We start from the raw sequence: 18165 nt of genomic DNA, 5'->3' as shown, positions 1-18165 counted from the left end.
TGCACTCTAATTATATGACCTTCTCTGCACACTGTTCTCCATACTCCGCACTGTTCTCCACACTATCCTTTCTCATTGTGGTTGGTAGGTCACATGTTAAATATTTTCTGCCATATTTACTGATCACTCGCTTACAATTCTAACAGTGTGCTGCTCTTTGCTTCCTTTGATAGTTTGTACACCATTTGGCCTGGCAAGAATGTTTACAATCACAGGACAGCTTCTCGTGAAACCAAGGGTAAGCGCCTTCTTTTCTTTCCTACTCGGCATCATAGGAACTCTAATACGTTATATTTGTTATCACTATTATTATTGTTCATTGCTCGTGAAGAACCCATTCCCCCCAGATTTATGGACTGGTTAATACTGCCAGAATTCCGGAAGGGACAATCCCCCACCCCACGCTCCCCCTGGAATTATGGACAGGTAAATTCCCCCAGAACTGGTGTATTATAGCAAGACTTGTGATATCTGCTCCCACCAGGAGAAGAGCTGTGCCACACACTTTTGCATAGAGAGAATTTGGGTTCTCCCACAACTCTAAACCACCCACAATTTTTTTTTTTATGCCTCTGCCGATGAAGTTGCCGCAGGCGTTATGTTTTTGGGTTTTCCACCCGGCTGTCCATCCGTTCTAGCCTGTTGTTGGCTTAGCGGTTAGGGTGCCGGCTTGGGATCCTGGGTTCAAATCCTGGTCGATCGCTGAATTAACGCCAGGGGGGTTGACTCAGCCTGTCATCTTTCCAAGGTCGGCAAATTGAGTACCAGTTCACTGGTAATTCCCTGTGTGTCGCAAGAGGCGACTAACAGGGTTGGCGGCAGGAAGGGCTTCCAGCTGTAAAACATTGCTTCAAAAAAAAGGGGACCATGGTGCCCGAAAAAGGCCAACCCCTGCTCTGCGGGGAAAAATGGCCTCTAAAGGTGGTTCTTTGTCCATCCGTCCATGATAGGTTTTCGAAGCAATCTAAGTCAAACTTGGTACAAGTATGTAGAATGATTTCAAGATGAACTGATTAGATTTTGGGGTCAAGAGGTCAACGGTCAAAGGTCATGTCAGGTAAAAATATGATACTTGAGAACAGCTGAATGGATTTCAATCAAACTTGGTGCATGTATGTATAATGATGTGATGATGTGGGCGGAGGCATGTGAGTCGACATCGCGACGTCGAAGAGTGCTGTTCTAGGTTTGTTTTTACTGTCTAAAACCTACCCTTGCACACTTCGAGTACAACCACCAGTTTTCAACACATTCCATCCAGTGGTTCAGGAGTGCATGAGATCTCAAACAAACAAACCGACACTTATCGAATTATAGTGTAACTGATATGACCTTACAGTTCTTAGGCCCATGAAGAGATTGGATATGTATCATAAGCAGGTCAAGGACATCAAGAGGCAAGGACATTCACTAATTCACTAATCAACAACGTTATATGGGATATCAACCTGGGATCCCAGAAGAATGGCCAAGTACACAGATGGGAACATCTGGAAACTGAAACCTTCACATGTGTGGTGAAGCAAAATTGTATGGATATTTGGGATCCATTTGTAGACCTTAAAGCTAATTTTATTGTTTGCAATGCATAATTTTGCCTGGAAATTGGTATTTGCTGTCCCTTATTACTGCCACAGTAATAAGTTTGCCACAGTAATAACTGCCACTAAATGCCAGTTTGCATTTATTTTTGCGGTAGGTATAACATACTTGATCTTACTATAACCATAAATTGTGCATTACACCATGTGTGCTTCCTAAATATTTTGATGCTTTGTTTAAGTATGGCAAAGTGTTTATTACTACATTTTAAGTGTTTCTGATGTAATTTATTGGACAGTTTTGTATTTTGATAAGATTAAACTTTTAGTACATGAGCAGGCTGTTTATGCATGAACCTGAATTTGACAAGTTAAATAGAGTGTAAATTTAGAATGTGCTCGTCTTAACCATGTTCCTCTATTTAACAGCTTTTGGAGGACCTGGATGACCAAATAAATACCCAGAGGATGCAAGAAAACGTGCTTGTCCGACAGTTGAATGGTACTTTAGTGTGCAAAGGCTGTTCTGTGCTTTCTTCTCATTAAAAGGGTTTTGTTTCCATTTATAAAAGGGTTTGCATGTCCGCCATTAACACAAAAGAACGTCTCGAGTCACGATTGTTTGCTCTTTTTTTTTTCTTTTCTTTTTTTCCCACCCGGAACTGATTTTTCCTCGTAGGCCTCAAGCTGAAGCCTGAAATAGCGCCAAAAAATGAGTTTCGTTTCGAACTCGTGGGACTACGATTTCTATGCATTGTTTTATTGTATACAACATGTCTGACCTTGTGTTAAAAGTTTAACTCTGAAATCCTGCCAGTTTCCGTGAACGACCATGTCAAACTAGGTCATGTAGAGTCAAAAAGGAGGATTTTTAGCTCCGGTGCCGACTTTGCGGAGTGGTATCTCCGTCAGTACATATAATTCAGCCTAGGAATTTATGCTAGGCACAGAGTGTTTTCCCATTCTTGTCTTTGTCAAATTTCCACTGGTTATTTTGCTGTGTACGTGTTATTGTGTGTTTCTAGTTGGTGTTGGTTTGTGGTTCATGCAAACTTGTGTGTAATTAATCGTTTTCTGGGTCGTACCTCGTGCGCGGCCTGGTGACTTGGGGCTTCCCTCCCCCCTTCGGTGTTTTGTCGGTTTGGGTTATTTCCTTCGCTGTATTGCTTGTTTCTTTTATTTTGTTTTCTCCCCCTCACCTCACCTCCCGAGACAAAGAATTCTATATTGATTCTTTCTCTCCTCCCGGACACGTGCTTGTTCGCTCTCCTCCTCGTCTCGGCTTGTGCCCCGCCCCCTGTATCTCGTTTTCTGACGCCTCTGCTCCTTCTTTCTCAAATCCACGTTCTCGCTTGGAGACTTTTCCCGGATTGTTTTTACATGGTTTTCATGGTTCTGTTTGGATATTGTTGGAATATGTTTAAACCGCAGCCGTGATGCTGACGCCGCCCCCCCCCCCCCGAATTTCCATGTTTTAAACGTTTCCCAGTATGTACCCTGGTCAGAATAGGTACACCGTATCCCTGCGTTTCGCAAGAGACGACTAAGAGGGTTGGCGTCAGGAAGGGCATCCGGCCATAAAAACATTGCCTCAAAAAGAGAACCATGACAATTACAACTACATATGGGCAGGGTGCAGCCCGAAGTGGAGATCGGTTTCTGAGCTTTGGGACATGGAATGTAGGGACAATGACAGGGAGATCAGGAGAAGTGGTGGAAGTATTGGTCAGAAGACGAGTGGACATATGTTGTGTGCAAGAGACGAGATGGAAGGGAAGTGGTGTGAGAATGGTGAAGGGTAGGCAGGGACAGAAATGGAAGTTTGTGTGGCAAGGGTGCCCGGAGGGCGTGAATGGTGTTGGTGTCCTGTTTTCTGAGGAGTTTGTAGACAGTTTGGTGAGTGTGACTAGAGTGAGTGATAGGTTGATGATGGTGAAAATGATGATTGGAAAGCTCTTGGTGAACGTCATCTCGGGATATGCTCCGCAGGTTGGTCGAAGCAATGAAGAGAAGGACAAGTTCTGGCGTGCGATAGAGAAGCTGATGGAAAACGTGAAAGATGAGGAAGTTGTTGTGGTGGGAGGAGACCTGGGTGGACATGTGGGAAGGAGTATGGATGGTTTTGAGGGAGTTCATGGGGGTTACGGATATGGTGAGAAATGGAGAAGGTGAAAGGATTTTGGAGTTTGCTGATGGAGCTGATTTGTTGATTTGTAATACTCAGTTCCAGAAAGAGGATAATAAGCTTGTTACATACACGTCAGGTGGGTCGACGACAACCGTTGACTACCTGATGGTGCGTAGGCGAGATAGGGGGCACCTCCGGGACACAAAGGTGATCCCGGGGGAGGAGGCTGTTTCACAGCACCACTTGGTTGTCTGCGACATAAGGGTGAAAGGTGCGAGGAGAGCTCGGCGGGTGAAGTACCAACCAAGAATGAAGGTGTGGAGGTTGAAAGAGGTGACAGTAAGGGAGGCCTTAAAAGAGAGGCTGAGTAGGGTAGAGGATGATGTGGTTGAGCTTGAAAGTGGTTGGATGTCAATGAAAGCTAGTCTGTTGGGAGCCGTTGGTGAGGTATGTGGATGGACAATAGGACCACCGAGGCACTCGGAAACATGGTGGTGGGATGATGAAGTTGGAAAGAGGATTGACGAGAAGAGGAAGAAGTTCAAGGAGTGGCAGAAGGCGAAGGGTACGGGAGCAGAAACAGCAGAGCATGAAAGTTATAAGGCAGCCAGGAAGGCTGCAAAGAAAGAGGTAGCAAAGGCGCAGGAGGCATGTAGGAAAATGTTCGGAGAACGCTTGGATTCGGAAGAGGGTCAGAAAGCAGTATTCAGGATTGCAAAGCACATAGCGAAAGAGAGGTGTGATGTGATGGGGGTGAGTTGCTTGAAGGACGAAGTGGGACAAATCGTTGTCGACCCAGATGGAATTAAAGGAAGATGGAAAAGATGTATGGAAATGCTGTTGAATACAGAGTGTTACATATTTATGTGAATGTATGTGAATTACCATGCAGGTGTTTGCTTCCGTGTGTAGTATATTAAGTTGTTGTGTAGTTGTTGTGGTTGGAGGGTCAGGAGCCCTTCTGAAAGAGTGGCAGGAAACGGAAGTGGCGGGAAGCGGAAGTGACGGGAAACGGAGGAGAAAAGACACGAGGAAAAGGAAGGCTTCTTCTTCCTCGCCCCGCGAGGATGAGAAGGTGGAATCGACCTTACGCTGCGCGGAAAACGCGCCGTTGCGAAACGTCTGGCGAGAGGAGTTACCTGGGCGGTAAATACCTTTTGACACGTCCAGTCACCGTGAGTTCGTGCACGAAACCAAGCGTCCGGGACAGTTTGCCCCGTCTACAAAGACGCGTACGGGTCCGCACGTTGGGCCTCGCTCGCGTCGGAAGCCGCGCTGGGTTTTGCCCCGTCTACAAAGACGCGTACGGGTCCGCACGTTGGGCCTCGCTCGCGTCGGAAGCCGCGCTGGGTTTTTGCCCATCTACAAGGACGCGTGAGGGTCGCACTTGGGGCCTCGCGCACGTTGGACGCCGCGCTGGGTTTGCCCCGTGGCTTGGCAAGGAGGTGCGCTGCAGCCGCGGCCCCAGTCCGAGACGGCACGTTTAGAGCACGTCCGCCCGGGGCTCGTTCAACCGCCCGTGTGCGGAGAGGAGAGACATTGACCACGGAGGGAGTCAGGAGTGGGGCTCACGTGAGGAATGTATAAGATTAAGATGGCCATCTTAGAGTTTGTGTAGATGAGTTCACATGGTTGTAATATTGATTGTGCATTGTTGATGGTTGTTGATTGCTCAGTGAATATATTATTGATTATTCCGGATCCTTGGTGTGGGGTTTCTTCTTGACCGGAATTCATATTGATTGCGTTACGAAAGCGTATAAACCATATATCTTTCTGGCGGGGTCCCTCCCACGGTCCGGGGGTCACCAAGACCAGGTAGTTACCGGGAGGACCACGTAACAAGAGAATGAATGGGATGGCAACATAGAGAGTAACCCAGTTTTAGGACCGGCAGAGAAGATAACTGAGAACGAAGTTGAGGAAGCGATAAAAGCAATGAAGAGTGGAAAAGTGGGAGGGCCGACGGGAGTTGTGGGAGATATGTTGAAGGCAGCAGGAAGTTGGGGTGTGAAGAGAATGACAGAGATCTGTAATCTGGTGGTGAAAGAAGGCCGCATTCCAGTGGATTGGGAACTGAGTACCCTCGTCCCTCTATACAAGGGGAAAGGTGACCCTTTGAAGTGTGGCTCGTACCGAGCGATAAAGTTATTGGAGCATGGAATGAAGGTATTGGAAAGGGTGTTGGAGAGGAGGATAAGGAAGAAAGTGAAGATCGATGAAATGCAGTTTGGATTTATGCCAGGAAGAGGAACGACAGATGCGCTTTTCATTGTGAGGCAGTTGCCGGAGAAGTACATGGAGAAGAGGAAGAAGTTGTTTTTTGGGTTTGTTGATCTGGAGAAAGCATTCGATAGGGTTCCACGCAAAGTATTGACATGGGCATTGAGGAAGTGAGGAGTGGAGGAATGGTTGATCAGAGTAGTGATGGCAATGTACAAAAGAGAGCGCACAGCTGTAAGGACGAAGGACGGGAACAGTGGTGAGTTTGAGGTGAAGGTGGGAGTGCATCAGGGGTCGGTACTAAGACCACTACTATTTGTAGCTGTGATGGAGGTGCTGGCTCAGAATGTAAAGGAGGGTTTACCGTGGGAGTTGTTGTATGCAGATGATCTGGTGTTGATTGCGGAAAGTATGGATGGACTGAAGGAAAAGATGAACAAGTGGAAGGAATGTATGGAGACAAAAGGTCTGAAGGTGAATATCGGAAAGACGAAGGTGATGGCAAGTGGTAAAGCATGTGGTGAGGTGGAAAGAACTGGGAAGTGGCCGTGTGCTGTGTGCAGGAAGGGTGTCGGAGTGAACTCCATTCAATGTACAATGTGCGCTGAGTGGGTTCATCAAAAATGTAGTGGTTTGAGAGGGTCATTTACCAGTGTGGCAGCTACATTCAAATGTAAGGTGTGCACAGAGGGAGCTGCAGATGGAGGAAATGTTGAGTTGGATCTTGGAGACGGCGTGAAGCTGGAAGGTGTGAAAACATTTTGCTACCTCGGAGACATGCTGAATGGAGAAGGTGGATCAGACTCGGCAACGGTTGCTCGAGTGAGATGTGCATGGAAGAAGTTTCGGGAACTGAGTGGCATGCTGATGAGGAGGAGTGTCGCTGAAGCTGAAGGGAAAGGTGTATGCTGCATGTGTGAGAAGTGTTATGATTTAAGGGAGCGAGACATGGGTAATGAACGTAGAGCAGCAACGAAGGCTGGAAAGGGTGGAAATGCGAATGGTTCGATGGATGTGCGGAGTATCGTTGAGAGAGAGAGGAAGACAAATGATGAATTGCGAAAGATGATGGGAATATTGCCTGTGATTGATGCTGTGAAGAGGAACAGGTTGAGATGTTTTGGTCATGTGTTGAGGAAGGATGAAAGTGACTGGTTGAGAAGAGTGATGGAAATTAATGTAGAAGGAAGTAGAGGACGGGGAAGACCGAGAAAGACTTTGCTAAAAATTGGTGGAAGAAGAAATGTGGGCAAGGGGGTTAACAAGGAGAGATGCAGAAAATATGGCAAAATGGAGAAGATTGTCATGGGGACCGCAAGGCTAACCCCCACTCTAGCAGGGAAAATGGCCTTAAAATGCATGTTGTATCAATTTCTTTTAGAATATGTACTCACCTGCTGTTAACGTTTCAGCTTGCATCAAGCTATCCTTTGTTGTTTTATGAGAGACTCTCACGTACCGGTCTGCCTTCTTGCAAATAATGCACACTGCTGGTAGGACATGTTTGGCTGAATGCAGGTCAGAACGTGACCTCAATTTTTTCCGTGGACTAGGCCTGTGTACAGCAGACTGATGTTGCTGGCCTGTGTGTCCTGAAGCGATCCCTCACTCTCCAAACTCTGCTGCAGCTGCCTCTTCAAACATTTTTTGGAACTCAGTTCTATCAGTCTCTTGTTGATGAAGCGTTGATAACATGTAGGGTGAAATCCTGCCTCTGCAGGAATGTTGGTGAACTCGACGTTGACCAGATGCTGGTGTCTGTTGGCAAGATTGTGACACTCACCGTCCAATTGCAGCCACGTCTGCAGGCATTCACGATATTTACTCCATCTGAGAGGCGTAAACGACGAAGTTATGTCATTCACGACGTGTTCAAAGTGCATGAAGCACTTTAAACGCGATTTTCCCGAGGCCATGACTAAACATTCAGCGCGACATGGGCGCCGCCATTTTGTATGTCATGTGACCCAAGCAAGTGTTCTGATAGGCCTAGATTCAAAATTGGTGCCTTCGATGCAAGACAAAGTAGTGCGACATAAACGCGTGGAAAACTTTCAAACTGGCAGGATCTGTTAAACTTTTTGTATGTGCTACAACTCGGCACGTACTCAGATTACCAGTGCTTATTTTTTAGTCTCTCTGACCTCGGAACGGGATTGAACAACACACGGTCAGCTTGAGGCCTATCGGGAATTATTTAAATTGTAGCAGCATATCTGATTGTCATGTAATAGTACATAAGTACAGTAATACCTCGCTTAACATTGCCCCGTAGCATGCTGATTCGTTATAGAGCTCTGTTTTGCAGAGTTTTTACTTTAAAAATCCACAACACTCAGCGCTTTCTAGGTAAACGCTCCCGCCACCATTGCTTGTACTTGTATGCACACGATCTGAGCCAATCAGCATTTACTCAGCCTTTGTTTTACAGCAGGATGAGCCCATCTCATCCCACTGCTGCCATGTAGGAGGTGTTGGAGCAGAGTAGCAACGATGACAATTATTCTTTTTATTTGTAAAACAATATGTTTACCCACCTGTATTATTATTATCGCGATTATAGATACCCAATGAAGCCGTCATATACCACTCATGCATAAGAAATAATGCTGTGAGGGATGTAAACCCCAAACAATGTTATAATGACACCATTTAGCACATTTTTGGTTAGTGCTCGCTTTTCAAGGAACACATCCTGAGCACTGAGCGAGGTATTACTGTTTAGGCAAAATGCAATCGTTTGTCTGAAAATTGAGAGTTTTTGTGGGTTAGCTGAGTATGTTTGGCATATTTATGTCATATTTCCACATATTGTAACATATCCGGGGCTTGATAGACCACGGATATGCCGGGACATTTCCCTCCAAAATTGACGAGTGGCCTGTTTGCTCGATTCAAATCAACCTTGCGAACGATCATGTGGCCGCCGCATTCGCTCATGAACCAATGGTTGCTTTCTGAGCAGGCTTTCAGGCGAAAATGACACAGGAAGAAAGCAGACTAACAACTGGCCCAAATGATTAATGTATTAACAGTAATAATATCTAAGCACACATGAGGAACAAAACCAGCAGAATCTTGATGCAGGATCAACATGCCAACACGAACACCTGATAACCTTTCAACCTCACTATTGCTGCAGATCGTATTGCAACCAGAGGGAGAAACTGACAGAATGAAAGAAAACAAGTCAAAATCGCAGGGAGGGAATAAATAAATAAATGAAAACCCTGTGTCGGAGAGAAAAATAGTGTCGCCTCGTGCGTGCCCAGGCTGGGAGAACTGGCTTGTTGCGGTGAGTTTGAGCTTCCGGGGTGTCTCCACGATGCCTGTCTGGCCAAGACCCCACCTGATCACGACTGTGGCTTGGCTGCGGTCTCCTACTGCTGTTATGTGCCCTGTGCCAGTTCTTCTCCATGTTTCTCTGAGCTCGTTCTCCACTACATCTCCGTGCTTTTACTGCCATTATCCACACTCACCTCTGGCCTTTAAAGGGGTGGGCCAAAGCACAGCGCATACAGCTGACACCTGATAACCTTGTGCTGCTTGAACCCCCTACACATTTACTCCAGTGGCAATGTTTGCCCTCAGGGCAATATGGGACAGCCATTTAATCAAATGATTATAAGCGATAGGTTGAAAAAAAGAGGAAACGGGGTCTGTGGGACTGTGATAAGGCATCTTGGTCTATATCCATTATAAATTGGCCCACACATGCGTATTCACAAAGTACGTACACAGATGTGGTAGTATTTACATTAACACAAATATGCAAATGGGTGTTACTACTCCTTCTCATCCACATTTCAGTATGTAAAGTTTTGGTGATGGCATAACACAGAGGTTGCAAAGTAAATGTACCAATTGAATGTTAACTCCCAGGCCTACAAGGACCACATACAACACTATAAAGATGCCCTCTCCCGCGCCCGCTCCGCCTACTACTCTCAAATTATCCACTCTGGCTCCGGAAACCCAAAAGCACTCTTCTCTACAATAAACAAACTCCTCAGCCCCCTGAACACCACCACCCAGTCATTCACAATAGACAACTGCATCTCCTTCCTTTCATTCTTCCAATGCAAAATTGAAAACATCTACAACAGCTTGACCACCGCCGCACCCACTCCCCCTCAAACCACCTGCCCCCCCTTATCCTGCCATCCCCTGTCTCAATTCTCCCCAGTCTCCCCTACTGACCTCTCTGAACTCCTCATCGGAATGAAAACTGCCACCTGCACTCTTGACCCCATCCCCTCCAGCTTTGTCAAGGCCTCCCTTCCTGCTCTCTCTCCACTTATCATTGCAACAATAAACTCCTCCCTGTCTACAGGCATCGTCCCACCATCCCTCAAAATTGCTGCTGTTACCCCCATTCTGAAAAAACCTGGACTAAACCCTGACACCCTAAATAACTTCAGACCCATCTCCAACCTACCCTTTCTGTCAAAGGTTTTGGAACGCGCTGTAGCCACTCAACTCAAACATCACCTCTCTGCCAATAACCTGTATGAAACATTCCAATCCGGATTCCGCTCCAACCACAGTACTGAAACTGCTCTCCTCAAAATCACCAACGACCTTCTCCTCTCCTCTGACGCTGGCAACCTCAACATTCTCATCCTCCTCGACCTCAGCGCCGCCTTTGACACCATCGATCACACCATCCTCCTCACCCGACTTGAAACCACCTTTAACATTACCGGCACTGCCCTCTCTTGGATTAAATCATACCTCTCTGACAGACGTCAGTTCATCTCCATCAATAACTGCAAATCCCCTACTGCTCCCCTCCCCCAAGGTGTCCCCCAAGGTTCAGTTCTTGGCCCCCTCCTCTTCATCCTTTACCTGTCCCCCCTCGGTCACTTAATCCGCCGTCATGGTCTCCAATTCCACTGCTTCGCCGATGACATCCAGCTTTTCATCTCCACCAAGTCCATCTCCACCGCCACCCACTCTATCCTGACAAACTGCATCACTGAAATAAAATCCTGGCTTCAAATCAACTTCCTCAAACTTAACTGTGATAAATCTGAAATAATCATCATTGGCCCAAAAACGCTCACCAAGTCCACCCATAACTTTGCCCTCAACATCGACGGTTTCCCAGTATCCACCTCCCTTCACATCCGGAATCTTGGCATCATCTTTGACCAAACCCTCTCCTTCGACAAATACACTAAACAGATCACAAAGACAGCCTTCTTTCACCTGAAAAACATCGCCCGTCTCCGTCCATCCCTCTCCTCCGTGGCTGCAGAAACCCTCATCCACGCCTTCATCACTTCCCGTCTGGACTACTGCAATAGCCTCCTTTATGGTTCACCCTCAACAATCACCAATAAACTCCAATACATTCAGAACTCCGCTGCCCGTCTACTCACCCATTCCCGGACCCGTGACCACATCACCCCCGTCCTTTACAAGCTTCACTGGCTCCCCATCTCCCAGAGAATCCAGTACAAAATCCTCCTCTTGACCTACAAAGCCCTCCATAACCTGGCCCCATCCTACCTGGCTGACCTCCTCTCCAGACACACTCCCACCCGCAACCTCCGCTCTGCTGGTACCAACCTCCTGACCCCCCCCCATCCGGACCAAATTTAGATCCTGGGGGGACAGGGCCTTCTCCATCGCTGCTCCCACCCTCTGGAACTCGCTACCTCACACCATCAGAGACTCCTCCTCACTCACCACATTCAAAACATCACTCAAGACCCACCTGTTCAACACTGCATTCAACATTTAACCCACAGCATCTAACCCCTGACTATCTCCTCTCCTTCTCCCTCCTTTGTGCTTTGAATATTTCCCTATTGATTCTTCTTTTTTTGCAATTGTTTTTATGTTTTGCTATGCATTATGTTTTGCACTCTGTCAAAGCGTCTTTGGGCTTCCTGAAAAGCGCTATATAAAATAAATGCATTATTATTATTATTATTATTATTAACATTATGTCATCATTGTGAAATTGCATACACTGTATGTTTTATGCATCAAGTAATATGTACATTTTCAACGACAAGCCACCTGTAAGTAAATTGATTTCGTTATTTTTTTTTTGTTGTTTACAGACTGGATAATTTTACGGAAAAGCCGTTTCAGTAAAACATATTACTTTGGTTTGCATTCACCAAAATGAGTTCCTTCAATCTTGCAGGTGTAGTAAACTGTTCACCTGCACACAGGCAGGAGCTGCAGGAAAACCTCATGAGCATCCGGGAGGAAAGGATTAAAATGGGTGAGGATGCTGTGTAGTTCGGTCTTTTTAAAACAGAAACAAAAGTCAAAATTTGAAAAACTGAGAATAACCCTTTTTGATGATATAATTTTTCAGTTAACATTCTTGTATGAAAATAAATAAATAAATACAACACCAGCAAGCAGTAAATTCAATTGTGTTCATTGTGTTGCCCTTGATGAAACGTGTTACCATGATTGGCTGTGAAAAGCATGTGATATTCACCCTCAAATGCATCATATGGTTGCCTCCATATAAATTAAGAGGAAATTTATGTTCATAAATGACCCTTTTTTATTTTATTAGCCCCTGTTGGATTTAGTCCGAAACGGGGGTTTATTGATTGGGTTTCGTTTGTCTGTCTGTCTGTCTGTCCGTCTGTCTGTGCATGCATCCGCAACCATATTTCAGACATATATGGACCAATTTTGTTCATACTTGGCAAAAAGACAATACATGATGGTATACATATGCACATCATTTTGTTTCACGATGCGATTAAAGATGGTCGACTGGCAGCCATTTTAGTTGAAAAAAAAAAACACCCAATGTTGAACACGTCCTCAACCATTTCTCGGAGATGCATTTACTGATGTTGTTCAAACTTGGCAAAAGCACAGTACATTATGGCATGCACATGCACCTCACTTTATTTTTGGATCTGATCAAAGATGGCCGACTGGTATACTGGCAGCCATTTTTTTTTGTTAAAAAAACAAAAACCCCATATTGAACAAGTCCTCAACCATTTCTCGGAAATGCATTTACCGATCTTGTTCAAATTGGCACACAGATAATGAATGATTGCTTATATACACAAGTCATTTATTTTCGACATCAGATCCAAGATGGCCGACTGTCGGCCATTTTGTCACTCAAACGTGAACTCGACCATTTCTCAGCCATGCATGGACCGATTTTGTTCAAACTTGGCACAAATACAATACGAGAGTATACATATGTAGATTTTGTTTTGTAACCCAACTAAAGATGGCCGAACGGTGGCCTTTAACTCTGTACAGCAAAATTGCTAAAACCACTGGGGGCTATGACATTTTATGTCTTTTTGTCCTTGTTATTATTGCTGATTTTTAAAAAAGGATGTAAAGTGAAAAGTTCATTAATGATCATATCTAGGTTTTAGCATTCTCCACCTCCTTTCCCCCCTTTCTCTCTTTTAATTTTGACGACAGCTTTTTCATGCTTTTTTTGTTGTTAGAGAAAAGGAAGAAAGCTTCTCCCTGGCAAAGAAACCTTGGCTATCCTCTGGTTATGCTACTTTTACTGGCTTTTACGGTGAGGTTTACTTGCATTATAAGTTTTTGCTGTGGCACAATAACATAAAATCAGTTGGCCTTTATTTATAAAAAAAAATATATATATATATATAATTTTTTTGGCAGTCATGCTTTATTGTGGCTGGCAAGATAGCTCAGAGGTGGTGTACTCACCTTTGAGATATAAAGTCTGGGTTAAATTCCTGACCAGATGATAAACCGTCATCCGGATGTTTTGCATCATTGAGTGTGCTGTCCTCATTAAGCTGTATCCAGTCTATCAAGCAGTTAATTTCAGATAGCTGTTAAAGATCCCATCATATCTTTCACAAGAATAAGCTTGCACCCTGACCAATTTCCAAATTCCTAACCTAACCTGTAGCAGTACACTAGATGAGTGGCGACCTTTCCAGTGTTCGTTCTCAGAAAGCACCGTTCATAACTCCTCATGAGCACCCTGATGCTCTGTTAAGCGTATGGGCACACCTTGACCTTTGGCTTCCATTACTCCCAATTATGAGAGGTGTAAACCTTTATAATTGACTGATGAAGTGTATTTTTATGTTTCTGTATAACGACTGTTTTGTTCCAAAGTCATGGTCTTTCAAACTTGCACACTTGTTTTTAGCATCCACAAAATATTTTGACCAATACTATTTAACATTACATGTAGCAATATTGGAGTAATTAGTTATTTTTGGAGATGTCGAACTCCAAAAAGCATAGTTTGGATTATTAAAATATGATGGAGGTCCCTGATGTTTTTAGAGAACACTGTTTTGTCCAGATATGTCATCATTAATGATGTTATTCAAGCATTTGAGGTAATAACATCAACCTTTTAACAAGTGAAATGTAATTAGTTGTATTTTTAATGGATTTTTAAAATTATTATTGTGTTGGAGACTAATTATGTATGTGGTTGATACTCCTGCATTGCTACAGGGAATCTCGGTTCTCATAGTTTGCTTTCACATCCTGGAGCTTCTCATAGATGAGACGGCAATGCCCAAAACGGCACAGGTGTGTACAACGTGTTGTGTGATTACATTTCATTATTAATCGATCAACCTTTATTCATCCCCCAATTTCAAATGTGCTTCTTATCGCAGCAAATTTATCTACAATTACAAACACAATTGTGAATAACTGTTTCTTGTTATAAGATTAATACACTTAGTTTTCACTGCAGTGCATTGATTCTTCTTTTCTCTTCCTCTGTCTCTCCTCTCTCTCACTCCCCCTCTCCCCTGTTGTACTTGTCATCACCTCTAGGTGGATGCGTAATAATGCTTTTATTTATAATCAATCAATTACTTGTACAAATTCTTAGGAATAATGCCAGGGGCATAGAAAAGGCCCCTTTATATGGTATGTGGCATGTGGCAAACTATAGAAAAGAAGGGACATATTCCATAGCTTGCAGAAAATGCCAAACAAGAGAAAATAAGGGACATTCAAAAAATCTTGTGTGTATGCTGTATTACCCTTGTGTTCTTAGGAGGAACCAAGTAATGCTCAAGAAAAGTTCATATAAAGGGACGCCCTACATCTGACAAATAAAATACATTTACTTCTTCATGCAGCTGTATGAATCAAATTGGCATGCCTGTACAAGCTTCTGTTTTTTTATATTTATTTTTAGCTCACCTGGAACGAAGTTCCTAGGAGCTAACACAATGGCGCGTCGTCAGTCCGTAAACACTTGCAACTTCTTCTCCGACACCGCTGATGGGATTGTGACCAAACTTTGCACAAATGATATTAATGTTACAGTATGTTGTGACTAAAGTTCGTTCACAGCATTAAAAAAAGTCAGGGTCTAAGGGGATCTATAGGGGGTCAAAGTGGATCCACGTTTAACCCCCCCCCCCCCCCCCCCCCCCAAATAGATATTTGCTTTCTTCTCTGAAACTACACACACAATTTCAATGAAATATTACCACAACCTTCACCACCCAGGCTGTACCAAAGTTTGTTCACGGCATTTAAAAAATCTGCCCCTTTCGGGGTGTATGGGGGGGGCAGGGGGGGTTGCCCCCAAAATAGGTATTTGCTTCCTTCTCAGATAGTACACATGCAATTCCGATGAAACTTGACCATAATTTGCAGCCCCTGTGATCTACCAAAGTTTGTTCACAGAAAAAAACAAAAAATGAAACTTGACCACAACCTTCACCACCCGTGATGTACCAAAGTTTGTTCACGGCATTAGAAAAATCGGAGTCTAAAGTAGTCTATGGTCACAGGTTAACCTACTGGAATATTGTGGGGGGGGGGGGGGGGGGGGGGTGGAATATTGCTCAAAAAATCGCTCACTAAAAAATACACTTTCAGTCCATTTTTGGATGCTCAGGATTTGTTCCAGTTTGTGTTTCACAAGATTAGACTTGGCTAACACTTTTGCAAAGGTTTCCTCCAGCACAAAGTCCCTTTCTATCAAGTTGTGATCATTAAGGTAATGATTGCTTTTGCAAGGCATTGCTGTTTCCCAAATGTGTGTGTTGGTTCAGGATTTTTTTGGCAAAGCATCAGGTGAGAAGCCACGAACGGAATAGTGTCAAGGGCATTGAAAGTTTTGTGGCAGACAAATTGCTCGGTACTCTAATAATAATCTAAAAGACGAATGCCCATTTTACATTCCATTCTCATTAAAGCGTGTTCAATGAGAAGTGCTTTCCCTTTTGTTTATATTTTTTCTTCAGTTGGCTAAAGTCCAAACCTTTACTGCTACATACCATGTAAATCTAATAAAACCTTTAATTACAATTATGCTACTTCACAAGTTTACTTCTTTAAATCCTAATGTATTCAAATATTTCCCTCTTTCTTCGTCATTATTCTGTTGCTTTAGCAGGTTAACCTGCTTTGTGTGACAGGTTAACCAGCAGGTTAACCTGTGACCTGTGAATGGAATCAACCTGTGACCCTAAGACGGAGCATAAGGGGAAGGGGGATCTTGGATGGTAATACATGTTGTTACCATAGTATTTTACATGTACACATGCCTACTTTGTACAAAGAGGGAGGGATTAGGGTTTAGAATTCCATTGCCTTTTTATACATATATAATATTTTTATATATCAGATGACTTGCATTTCAATGCATTTTGTTTTGTGAATTGCATTGCAGGAGCTTGGTTTGGGAAAACATTCCCTCTCGGTCCTTGGGTCTTTTGGAGCAGCCCTGGAAGTACTTCTGATTTTGTATCCTTTTACTGAGGCTGCCAGAATGACGGTCATATGCTTCTATCAAGTAATGGTTACAGTCAAGTCTTCTTTAATTTTCCTTTGGCATTTTTATGCTTCCGCCAACGAAGTCGCCGGAGACATTGTTTTTGGGTTGTCCGTCCGGCTGTCTGTGTATCTGTGATGGGTTTTTGTTATTGTGATAACCTGAGAACAGCTGAAGGGATTCAAATCAAAATTACATCATACTGCATACTTTGTCTAAAGATGAACTGATTAGATTTTGGGGTCATGAGGTCAAAGGTTACAGGTCATGTTAGGTAAAAATTCTGTTATTATGCTAACTTGTAAACCAGTGATGGGATTTTGATCAAATTTGGTAACAGTTAATGTTATGATGCAAAGATGAACTGATCTTATTTCGGCGTCAGAGGTCCCGTTAGATAAAAGTGCTATACTTGAGAACAGGTGAATGGCTTCAAATCAAACTTGGTACAAGTATGTATATTGATGTAATAATGCTGCAGCTTCTGTGTCATATAAAACAAAGGGTGTTGTATCTTTTGTGGTACTAAATATATTAACTACCAAAGTTGTCCAGGTCTTTTTGGAACATCTTGATTTGCAAAGCAATTCTCCCTCTTGTTTGTATTACTCCTGGTGCTGTTGGAGATCCAACCATTTGAAAAACATTTTTACCTTTATACAATGCATCATATTTGGGCCATGGATTCAAATTAAAAGCAACCTCAAATGAAAGACTACTTGGATAATTGTGAACTCACGCTGGAATGGATCGCACCAACTGGAGCAATGGCTCCTGAGGTTATTTGAATGCAGGACATGAACAGCTTAAAATTTTCAACCTAAACAGCTTTCAATTAATTGTCTCTGCTTTTCGGGTTGTGTTGTTTGAGTATATGTCAGGACAACTATCTTACTCTAACCTCAACAACTGAGATAGGATCATTGTCATGATGTGCCATGGGTGCGACGATACATTCCTCTATTGTAAAGTACCTTTGAAATTAAACAAGATTACCAGTCTGTTGTACATTTCCCACTTAATTGCCATTCCTTTACTTCCTTACCAGTTACCTTATAATTTCATCGTGCGTTGGCTTTTACAGCCTGCCCGTGTTCCGTCCACTTCTTCCAAAAAGACAAGACACACAGATGACTAAGGTGAGTGCTGAAGAAGCAAAGTGACTTTAATTTGGCTGAAAGTTTCTTGTATAATGCCGTTTTATTACTTTATTGTGAAATAAGTTAGCTTTATGGTTGTCGTCGTTTGGCGTAAGTGAAGCAATCTACACTGTGCATCCATTTGTATTAAATATCAAAGCAAGTGATGTGTTGCAGGCCTTGCCTAAAACATCAAAAACTTATTGGTGTAGTTTTCGTCAAATTGATTTTGTTATTTTAGGATTATGATGTTGAAATGACATTAATGTTGTTTTTGCTTCATGTATGTACATCGAGTTATTTTTATTATTTTTGGCACCGAACGCAGCATAATACACCACTCAAATAAAGGGATGTGTTTACTGATATTGAACTGAAACT

General features: G+C 43.5%; 1 protein-coding gene across 1 annotated transcript in view; it reads left to right on the top strand.

Moving 5' to 3' along the window:
- LOC137437522 (protein LMBR1L) overlaps positions 1–18165 on the top strand; it is an 86926-nt gene that overhangs the window by 61006 nt on the left and 7755 nt on the right. The window contains 7 exon segments of the mRNA XM_068131913.2: positions 174–238; positions 1971–2043; positions 12053–12133; positions 13353–13429; positions 14356–14433; positions 16544–16617; positions 17694–17784. Coding sequence (XP_067988014.2) covers positions 174–238; positions 1971–2043; positions 12053–12133; positions 13353–13429; positions 14356–14433; positions 16544–16617; positions 17694–17784 — 539 coding nt within the window.

This window comes from Myxine glutinosa, chromosome 12, assembly GCF_964187855.1.
Source record: "Myxine glutinosa chromosome 12, kmMyxGlut1.1, whole genome shotgun sequence".
NCBI classification, from domain to species: Eukaryota; Metazoa; Chordata; class Myxini; order Myxiniformes; family Myxinidae; genus Myxine; species Myxine glutinosa.
This window is presented reverse-complemented; position numbering and strand designations above follow the sequence as displayed.